The sequence below is a fragment of the Corylus avellana genome, chromosome ca1 (assembly GCF_901000735.1).
Source record: "Corylus avellana chromosome ca1, CavTom2PMs-1.0".
In the NCBI taxonomy this organism is placed as follows: domain Eukaryota; kingdom Viridiplantae; phylum Streptophyta; class Magnoliopsida; order Fagales; family Betulaceae; genus Corylus; species Corylus avellana.
Window position 1 is genome coordinate 46,369,363 of NC_081541.1, and position 10,936 is coordinate 46,380,298.

Below are 10,936 nucleotides of genomic sequence, written 5' to 3' on the forward strand. Positions count from 1 at the left end.
TATTTCTTTCTTTTGATATTATCCTTGTACAGAAATTATCCTCACACACACACACACACACACTTGTGATACCCCTGATGATATTTGCCGCAATGTTGCCAAAGCCTTGTTTGGGAAAGCCCCTGATGATGTTTCAGTTCCATAGTTTGATTCCTCCCATGTCCTGGTCGGCTCCAATCCAGTGCCAATGGAAAAGGTGTCGGTTAGAAGAATTTAGAAGTCCATCACACACTGACATACACACAGAGATGGAGGAGGAGAAGCAAAAGTGTGGCGGAGGAGGAGGAGGGACGATGGTGGTGGTGGTGGAGCCAAAGCCAAGGAAAGGGTTGACTTCTAAAGTGGTTGACTTTGTGGAGAAGCTGATCGTCAACTTCATGCACGACAGTACTTCTCAGCCTCTATACTATCTCTCCGGTAACTTTGCTCCGGTTGCTGAAGAGACCCCTCCTGCGTCCGGCCTCCATGTCAAAGGCTTCCTCCCGGTGCGTACGTACAATTATTTGTCTAATGCTAATAATAACAGCACGAAGAGCCAAATTTTGATGTAAACGAGCTATTCAAAACTTACTTTTATTTAGTTTAGCTAATGCATTTTTAAATGCCTCTACATCTGAATTAGTTATATTTCTATCTATTCTATTAAAATATTATTTTTTTTATTCTTTATTGGGAAAAAGTTTTGGGAAAAGTTAATGAGAAAAAGAGAAAGCTGGTGAGAGAAACAATAAAAAATAAAATGGCTCCCTTGAAAACTACTGCTACATTTAGTTTTTTTTTTTTTTTTTTTTACTTCCAATCAAATATCTATTTTGCATTTTTTTTTTACTAATCCAATGCAGGGGTTTTTACAAATCTGAAGAGCCATTTTAAATAAAAGTAACATTTGACTCTTCCATTGTGAATGTTTTAATACTACCCCGTAATGTATATATTTACGTGCATGAATTGGGTTGAGGGTCTGTTTGGTTTGTTATGAAAGGGAATTCATTTAATGGATTGCTACTTACAGTTTTCTTTAGCAAACCAAGCAGAGTGTTATATAGTTTCATTTTGGTATTTGTGGCAAACTTTTGAGATTATTTTACGTATGATTATTGTCTTAATTGATGTCGGAATAGCACAAGTTTGATTACAATCAATGGCCAAGCCCGGATTTCTATACATAGAAGACAAGATTATTAAAAAGTACGTAGATCGAGTTAAATAAAAATTAATTAAAAATATTATAAAATATAACTAATCAAATAATTAATTCAACAAAATTTAATCATCGTTTAATACTAGTTAATTAGCATGTTCGTTGAACGAGACTGGATTAAAATTCATTTTTTCTTCTTCATATTATCTTTGTGAGAAAATTATGAATAATCGATTGGCAATATCTTTTTAATTTGTAGATATGTTATTCGGATTTGTTCTTTATCATTATGAGGTAGAATCATAATAATAAAGAATAATGCCATAAAAAGGGCATGAGTTTCTTCAAATATGATGTATTTTTTAAAATTATTATTAAATTTAACATTACTCTGTGAACTATTTTCTTTTGCCTTCAATTTTTACATCTAGTGTACAGTAGTCCTTTCGCCTAGAGTTTTTTTGCATGCCATGATCTCTTTGTAAAAATGTATTTTATCTATTGCTGGTGAGGATAGCACCCATAACATGGAATGTTAAATGCTTATTGCAGGACTGCTTAAATGGAGTGTTTGTTAGGGTGGGTCCAAACCCAAAATTCACCCCTCTGGCTGGATATCACTGGTATGTGTTTCTGCCCCTCCCTCCTCCTTCCTTTTCCCTCCGGGGTGGGGGGGGATTGGTTTAGAAGTTTGAGCTTTCTACTTCTCATGAATGAAATGAGTTATTAACCAGGTGAATATTGCTTGTTCCCTTTGTTCCTCTGTTTCAGGTTTGATGGAGATGGGTGGGTGATGTTCTGTTTCCTTTATTCAAGCAAGAATTTCATTCAAGTTTTCTTGAAGGAAGAATTCAAAGATATCACTTCAGTCACATTTTTTCCTCTGTAGAATGCTATTAATGTCTCTCTGTGCGCCAATTATCTTAGTTGTAATCGGCTACTGAAAGGCCTAATATTTTCCATAGAAAAGTGACAGGGAATTTTAAAAAAAAAAAAACAAAAATCAATTGGCTGCTCTATTAAATTTGCAATTAAATCAGTTGATCTACATGGTTTGTGCTTCTTTTAATCACCTATTGTTTCAAAAGCATAGGTTGATGAGAAATTGTAAGTTTAATCATTAAATTAATATTCTAACAGTTCCTCTCGTGTGTGGTCCCAAACTCCGTGTAGTAAGTGTAACCTAACACAGAATATGTAGCTTCAATGGGGTGGTATGGTGCGGAGACAAAGTTCAACTCAAAACTGCTATTCGAATACAATTTTCAAAAAATCACATATTGTCCTAAAAGCTTTAGGACAATTGATAATTCAACAATTCCTTCCTTTGACTGAGTCAAAAACAAAAGCTTTATTTTAAACCATTATTTGTAATGGGTAAGATTAACTTGATCTTCCCAACCTTTCCCCACCATTTTGTTTTCTTCGGAGAAAGTGAGCTTGGCCCATAGGTAAGGGGAGGAGATATTTGAACTGATGACTTCACGAATTGTCCGGAGTGAATACACATTTATACTACTTCAACTTGTCCAAGTGCAGCAAGTGTATGTCTGTATTGTATTGTTTGTATTGGGTATATATATCTCACATATTTTTTCCTGTTTATGTAATCCTCATGTGAGGTGCAAGACACTAACTGTTTGTCACCCACTTCCAGCTAATACAGCTCTCATATATCACCATGGGAAACTTCTGGCACTGTCCGAGCCGGATAAACCATGTAAGCTTGCCTTCCTATTTTGTTTTTACTTATGAAATAAAAATAAAAGGATTACTAATCAAAAAAATAAAAATTAAAGGGTTGGGTTTTCTCTGGATTGCCATTGATTAGAGAGCCTAGGTATTGGGGAATGTTCCGATATATCTCAATTAGCATATATATGAAATTTTCTTTCTTTATTTCTGGGTTGCATTACTTTTGTAATGCCATGATGATGAAATTGTTTCTATGGTTGGGCAAAGGAACGACAGAGCAATGGCAATTTGGTTGGTGTTGTATAGAACTCTACCAAACAACTTGCTGCATGCAACTTCCTTGCTTCTAATGTGGAATTGAGATTGTTCTCATTGCATTATTTAGATGTCCTCAAAGTTTTGGAAGATGGGGATCTCCAAACACTTGGCATGCTGGATTATGATAAGAGATTGACGCATTCTTTTACTGCTCATCCTAAGGTTGACCCATTCACTGGTAAAGACATCCTCATAAAAGAATTTATTAAGCCATTGTAATGAAAGAGTTCCTTTTAACTTACTGCATCCCTCCATGCAGGGGAGATGTTTACATTTGGTTATTCAGATACACCACCATATATCACTTACAGAGTAATTTCAATGGATGGCTTCATGCATGACCTAGTACCAATAACAATATCAGAGCCCATCATGATTCATGACTTCGCCATTACTCAGAACTATGCAATTTTCATGGATCTTCCATTATATTTCAGACCAAAGGTATTGTACTTGAAACTTGTTGTTGCTACAAATTTTAACTTGGTACAAATTACCATGATATTGAATAAATAACTTCGGCATGTACAGTTATGAAATATATATCACTCTAAACAACCCTATGCTAAAGGAGGCTTGGGGGGTTTAAGTTAACTACACCAGTAAATTTTGTAACCAACGTCCTGTTGGGCCATCATTTTTAGCTTGGTGACTTCGCAGACCCTGTCTTCTACAAATAGCATCCCTCCATGACTTGGCCACAAAGCCGCAACAAATTTGATCTCATACTTGACAAGCTGGGTTTGATCCCATATACGATGTAGTGGTTGCTCTGATACCAAATGTGTTGGGTTTTGAATTGCCAAATTCAATGACAAAATACATTCATCTGCAATCCCGTCAGCAGTGCATACATACGAGGTGTTGTGTCAAGAGAAGACCTAGAAAATGTGGTTAAGCTTAACCAATCATAATAGAAAGAAGACCTATATGATGTGGTTAAGTTTAATTAAATCGGAATTCTTTAATTAAAGTTAGAATTGGATTTGATTAAATTCCTTATCGTGCACATGTATCAGTATTTGAACCATAACTTTCGCCTCAAGAATCGGATTGAGGTGAAACTAGCGGCATTGGAAAGATAACACAAAAGTCTACAAATCTTTTTGAAATAAGATTTTCAAAATTCGAAAATTAGCTATGCACAAATCGTCTCACAAGATAAGGACGAAAATCTGGACGAATCCTATTCCTTCTAGAACTAGTTTTTCTTCCCTTTTCAACTAGTACTAGGTTTTCTTGAAGTCTATATATAAAGAGCTGTTATGCACGAAATTGTAAGGAATTCCATATAAGAATTCCTTGTGCTAAGAGAGCGTTTAAGATATTGAGCATTAGGGTTAGTCTCTCTTAAAGTTAAAGGTTGTGTCTTCATCACATATCATATACAATCGAAGTCTACCGGAGTCCCGGTAAAGGAGATCAAGTAGAAGGATTGTGCCAGATGTTCTAGAAAGGGCTACTGTGGTAGAAGTCAAGTGGGTCGCTTGTCTTATGCAAGGGAGTGTCAATTGCAAAGGTTTTGTAAGTGTGAACTTCTTGTAATCCTTATTCTTTTATAGTTGATTGATTTCCTGGGTTTGGCTGCCCCGGATATGTTTTACATTTTAGAGAGTTCTCTAAATAGTTTCCTCTTCGTAACCAAAATATTTGTGTCTCTGTGATCTATTGTTCTACATATTTTGGTTGTATGATTGTTTAATTTTTAAACACCTATTCAACCCCCTTATTGGTGTCGTTTGGAGTCATATATAGGTTTTTCAAAATGTAACAAACTTCAGGTAGAACTCACTCTTGAAAATCGACTTCCAATGGGAGAGTGTCCTAGAGCTTACGTATAGCATTGTTGCTCATCATCTTAATCACATCAAATGGAACTTCAAATAATTAGATTTTGATGTTTAGGAAATGGTCAAGGAGAAGCAGCTGTTATTCACATTTGATGCAACGAAAAGAGCTCGATTTGGTGTACTTCCTCGTTATGCAAAGGATGAGCTGCTAATCAAATGGTTCGAGCTTCCTAATTGCTTCATATTCCATAATGGTGTGCTTATTTCCTTCAGTCCTTTTTTTTAGTGCCAGAATGTCTTTAAATTTATATTGTACTTGACAAAGTTTACTAGTGGATAATCTACTGTATGTGCAGAGAGGTAAAATTTAAGTAGTAATAGTACTATAGGCGTACCCAGTCAGCTTTCTAATTTTTTTTTTGTTTTTTTTGAAAGATACCATACTCATTCATTAATAAAAGTCGCGAGCCTAAAGCTCTTACAAACAGAGCAAAAAGCTCTGAAGTAAATCATAGCCGAAGCTAAAGATACAGTCATCAACAACAGACCAAATCAACCATAACACAGCATCCGCTAACCTATGACTAATCATCTGGTTTAAAATTAGATCTGCATCAAACAGACACCATCTAATGCATAGGTAGCGCTTATTCCTCGGCCTTGAGAGCAAAAATCCCCAAGCTGATACTTATTCCTCGGCCTTGAGAGCAAAACCCCCAAGCCGATACTCATCAACCTCGACTCGAAGGCCAGGATAAAGTTCACATCCACAACCCACGGGTTTGGACTAGTAATAACGGGCAGCAACCGGACACAACAAAGCAGGAAGAGAGAGCCTTATTACAAGCAAAAAGAAAAAACCATATAGGGAAATAAAGGGAATAGTAAAACAAATGCAGGAAAAGAAATTACAAAAAAACAACAATACAGGAAAATAAAGGGGAAAAACACATAAAGCGGGTCACGGCAGCCGGAGGAGGCCGATCGCGAGCTGGCTGGAAACCGCCGCAGAAGGTGGCACAAAAAGCTTGGCGCGGGAGGGGCACGTGAAAAGACCCGACAGCGAGCGGTGAGAGGCGAAGCTGGCGCGGAGGAGATCGGCGGCACACACAAACAAACAGGGAGGGGGAGAGTTTGAGTGAAAACCCCCAAAAGCAGTACCCACCGAAAGAGAACACAAGCACAAGAGAATAGAAACACCAAAGACAGAAACAAGCCTAAAAACAAAAACTGGGAAGCAAAACAGCAAAATCAAAGAACGAAAGCAAAGAAGCACAATCAGGGAGAAACGAAAACAAACCCAGCCGGATCGACGAAACCCTTGCAAAAGGTGGGATGGGCACGGTGGAACCGGTAAGCAAGGAGGTGGGCAGGCGTCGGGGGACGCTAGGTAGAGGACGGAGGATCGGTCAAAGGCAAGCCGATCCAGCACCCAACCTGTTTCAACCCATGCAGGGAACACTGCAGATGGAGATGGTGGGGAAGAAAGCGGCCGGGGGAACGGCAAAACCATAGGCAGAAAACGGAGAAAAAGTAGAGGGGGAAAGGAGAGGCTGGGAGGGGGAAGAGAGGGGGCACCGGGACTAGGGACATCAAGTAAAATGCTAGCACCCGAAGTGGAGAGGTCGAGGGGAGGAGGGATGCAGGCAACGGACATCCCTCCTGCCCTGAGGCGGCGGCGGCGCTTTGAAAGGGAGGCTTAGGGTTTCAAATTATCTCTTTCTAATTAGTTTAAAGATTCCATCTTTGCTTCTGGTTATACTTCATTATGGAGACTCGAGAGCATTAATTGTCAATAGAACCAGCTTACCCCTCTTTGAAATTGCTGCAGACTAATAATTATTAAAGTTCTATGTACATTATTTGCATTAGACTCTTTTAACACTGGGGGTTGGCTACATGAATCTTTTCATGCCAATCAAGTTCTATATGTGACATCTTTTAACCCCATGGGGTTGGCTCAAGTGGTAAGGGTCTTATCCTTTGTGGTAGTCCCATGAGGTGTAAGGTTCAAATCTCATTGGGTGCAAACAATTCCCTGGGGTTAATCCGCCGACGAAGTCGAAGTATTACCAAATCCATGAAGATGGCGCTTTACACAGATCCAAGGTTTACCTGACATGGTACACGAAGTGGCCCTGCCTTGAAGGGGTTCCTTGTCTACCAAAAAAAAAAAATGTGACATCTTTTGTTAAATCTCTTGGGCTCTATCCTTGATCCCTGAACAGCCTCCTCTTTCTTCTTCAAGCCTTAACAGTTCTTTCCCCATTGTTCCTTACAATGAATTGTTGACTGATAGAAAGGGGGTCATTCTCAAGTGCTTAAATTTTCTGAAGGAAAGATTTTTCTTCAATACATTTATAAGTTAATAAACTTTGATAATCTTTTAAGTAACTTCTCAGGTAAAATTCTTAGAAATTTTCATTGATACAAACTTTTGTGACATCTTCCTTTGTTCTTTATCTTGAAACTTGATGCCCATGTCCACGTCTACAAAACATAGATTAAAAATGAAGATGATGTATATATGTTGACTAGAGACTTTACTTCCTTAAGCTTCAGTTTCCAGTCAGAAATCTATGCTTGTTTATTTCTGGTGTTCTGAATTTACAGTTCATCTAAGGCTCTGTTTCTTTCGACATAAAATAGTTTCCGTTGGAAAATATTTCAGACAAGTCATTTTCCCTGAAAATGTTTTCTGCCGAAAACATTTTACGGCGTTTACCGTACGCACGGAAAATCAATTTTATATATATATATATATATATATTCATTAAATCATAGTAAACTCTAAATTACGAAAATGTCCCGACCAATTCTTATAGGTGTTCGAACCAAGTCGAGCAAGGACTCCACTGGGACTCACCCGGGACCTGCCCAGACCCCACCTAGACCCTATCAAGACCCGTCGAGATCAGCCCGAGACTCTGGTAGGACCCGCCCAAGACCCGAAAATGACATTTTCGTAATTTAGTGTTTAATATGATTTTGCATACACACCAAATACCAGAAAATGTTTTATGCTCAAAACATTTTTCAAGAAGTGAGGATTTCGACCAAAATAAAGAAGAATTTTTGGTTAACAAGAAAATATTTTTCTTTAACCACTATTTTACATTGCAGTAAACACAGTAAAATGCGAAAATCATTTTCTTAAAACCATTTTACGTCCAAAGAAACGGAGCCTAAGATGAATTGGCCCTCTGAATGCTATTATGATTCCATATAGCCGAAGCTGCTGGTAACTCTAGAATTAGTTTTATAGTCTCTATTTTGGTCAAGTCAACCTGGGGTAGCAAGGTCATCCATTGCCATCTACTGAGCTTTGGCTGATTATACTTCATAGATTTGCAAAGTTATAGCCTTGTTGGTTCATGATTAAGCTGTAGTGTAAGTTAATTATGTCTTTTCTTATGTCCATTCTGACCCTTTTAGTCACTTCCTTTCACTAGCCAATGCTTGGGAGGAGGAGGATGAAGTTGTTCTGATTACTTGTCGCCTTGAGAATCCAGATCTGGACATGTTCAGTGGAATCGTCAAAGAAAAGCATGGAAACTTATACAACGAGCTGTAGGACAACTTTTTGCCCATTTTATGAAAACGCAAAGCTCTATTCTTGCCTAGGTGTTTCTGACGTACAGTTACCATTCTTTTCAGGTATGAGATGAGATTCAACATGACAACTGGTCTAGCTTCACAGAAGAAATTATCAGCATCTGGGATAGAATTTCCTAGGGTGAATGAGAGTTACACTGGCAGGTATCCAGTATCCTTCAACTTTTGTTGACAATTTTCAATGGAAATATTCAAGATTGCAAGAATGCTGGTTCTGGAAGCGGATAAGAGAAGCTAGATGTTCTGAAGCTTGTTTTTGTTTCGCAGCGTCCTTTCATAATGTTGCTAGCAGCCATGCATAATTTATATTGTTCTCTTATGTATTCCTATCATACTTATTGTACCTATGATTTTGTGGGTAATCAGGAAACAAAGATATGTTTATGGAACCGCAGCTTACAGCATTGGAAAATTCACTGGGATTATCAAATTTGATCTGCATGCTGAACCAGAGACTGGAAAAACAAAGCTTCAAGTTGGAGGAAATGTTACAGGCATCTGTGTCTTGGGACCTGGCAGATTTGTTTCTGAGGCTATTTTTGTCCCTCGTGTGCCTGGCGTTACTTCTGAAGAAGACGATGGCTACTTAATATTCTTTGTACATGACGAGAACACCGGGTAATACTTTTCTCTCCTACACCATTGACAAATTTAATTCCTTTTTAAATACAATGTACAATTTTTTTTTTTTAGTTTAAAGGAGCTATATAGTTAATAATTAGTCCTTTTGATCAAATGAAACTCTTGACAATGAGGATACAATCTCAAGTTTTCTTCTGTAATTCTGCAGAAAATCATCAGTGCATGTAATTGATGCAAAAACAATGTCAGCTGATCCTGTTGCAGTTGTTGAGTTACCCAACAGAGTTCCATATGGCTTCCATGCCCTCTTTGTGTCAGAGGTTAATTCTTTCTTTACATTTCTCTCTGCTACTCTAGAGTTGAAATTAACTTCAAAGTCTTTGAATTAATGAACTATTTTGTGATCTAGATGAGAGCATTGTCATGCTGTTTATTCCTACTTTATTTTTTTTTTTATTTCCTATTATTTCACTATAAAAGCTGCCTTGTTACACCCCAAATTATTTTTATTTCAATTTCTTTTGGCTTCTGTTTTTCAGTTTGCTCACTTTTTATTGTGGAGATTCTAATTTTAGTTCTGATTTTGATCCACAGGACCAACTTCAAGATCAAGCAAAACTTTGATAGATTGTTGGAAACTGCACAATATATTTGAAAAAGAGAAACTGGAACTGAAGGCAGATCCATGTAAATTATACTTTTGATATCTCTTTGGTAGTACTTTCCCCATATTTTCTCTACTCATCTTTTCTAGCTGAAAAGAAAAATACAATGTAATAATTCCTCTCGGGATCAGTGTACTATTCCCCTTGTTTTCTTTCTTCCCCAAGGACCATAGGCATCTCAATGATATTTCTTAATTGCAAGCATATGATAATTGAACTGGTTCCCAACCAAAATTTATCTTTGAGAAGAAAATCTTGTCTATAAAAAATGGTGTTTTGCATCTATTATGATCTGATTCTCTACCATACTTGAAAAGGAAATTTTTCTTGATCCCCTGTAACTGTCAAACTGTGTCTAGCTTTGAGGATATAACGCGTGATGTCATAGCACTTGTTCTTCATTGGTTGTTAGATGCGTTTTATATTCCGAGAGATAGATGGGATAAGGAGTCTTTAGGCTGCCGGGTGGCTACCATCAAGGGTGATGTTTCAATGGCCTAAGAAAGTTTCCAAGTGATCAAGGCGTGGATTCGAATCTCCGCAATGGAGATTCCTCACATATGTCTAATTAGTATTAGCCAACTTGAATTTTCATTGATGCTCTGGTGGAGCTGGGTCAGGCTATGGCCGAATCGGACTTAAGAGAGCACCTATGTTTCCCACCGTCTAGCCCCTCCTGTGCGGCTCCCAGCGGGTACGTAGCTACTACTATGGTCACGCCCAGATAGAATAGCAACAATTGGTCTGCCCAGCCTACCCTTTCCCCAAGGGCTTAGACGTCACCCTTTAGACCTCAAGATGACACTGAGGAATCCATAGATCTTGTATTGCAACTGATGTTATTTGGCCAGTTTAGGAACATCAAGTACAAGGGTGGTTCTTGGGTGATGTTACTGTTAAAGTTTGAAATAGTTAACAAGGAATAGGCTTGAAATTTTAGATGTGGAGTTCTTAGGCTTGAAGCACCCATGGCATGGTTAAGTTAGGGTTGATAAATAAATTCCTTCTGTTTACTTAAAAAGATTGCTTTACAATTTGTTTTAGTAATGTAACCAATGTTTTGCTGTCAATTTGGTGATTTCATGTATACCTGGCTGCCTTAGTAGTTAAATAAATCATATGCTTAAACA

General features: G+C 37.8%; 1 protein-coding gene across 1 annotated transcript; it reads left to right on the forward strand.

The window, feature by feature from the left end:
* The first annotated feature begins 248 nt into the window (after positions 1 to 248).
* On the forward strand, positions 249 to 9,956 carry LOC132173634 (carotenoid 9,10(9',10')-cleavage dioxygenase 1-like). The gene is made up of 12 exons (XM_059585183.1): positions 249 to 485; positions 1,694 to 1,764; positions 1,913 to 1,927; positions 2,764 to 2,861; positions 3,222 to 3,332; positions 3,414 to 3,598; positions 5,060 to 5,198; positions 8,397 to 8,514; positions 8,602 to 8,703; positions 8,926 to 9,177; positions 9,350 to 9,461; positions 9,736 to 9,956. The coding sequence occupies exons 1-12, from the start codon at positions 249 to 251 to the stop codon at positions 9,763 to 9,765; spliced, it is 1,470 nt and encodes a 489-aa protein (XP_059441166.1). The 3' UTR covers positions 9,766 to 9,956.
* The last annotated feature ends 980 nt before the right edge of the window (positions 9,957 to 10,936 follow it).

What these genes read in the sequence shown, in the direction of transcription:
- LOC132173634 (XM_059585183.1), top strand. Translation starts at nt 249, where the DNA reads ATGGAGGAGGAGAAGCAAAAGTGTGGCGGAGGAGGAGGAGGGACGATG. An exon ending in CATTATATTTCAGACCAAAG is followed by an intron (nt 3,599 to 5,059) that starts GTATTGTACTTG and finishes TTTGATGTTTAG; the next exon opens with GAAATGGTCAAGGAGAAGCA. An exon ending in AATGAGAGTTACACTGGCAG is followed by an intron (nt 8,704 to 8,925) that starts GTATCCAGTATC and finishes GTGGGTAATCAG; the next exon opens with GAAACAAAGATATGTTTATG.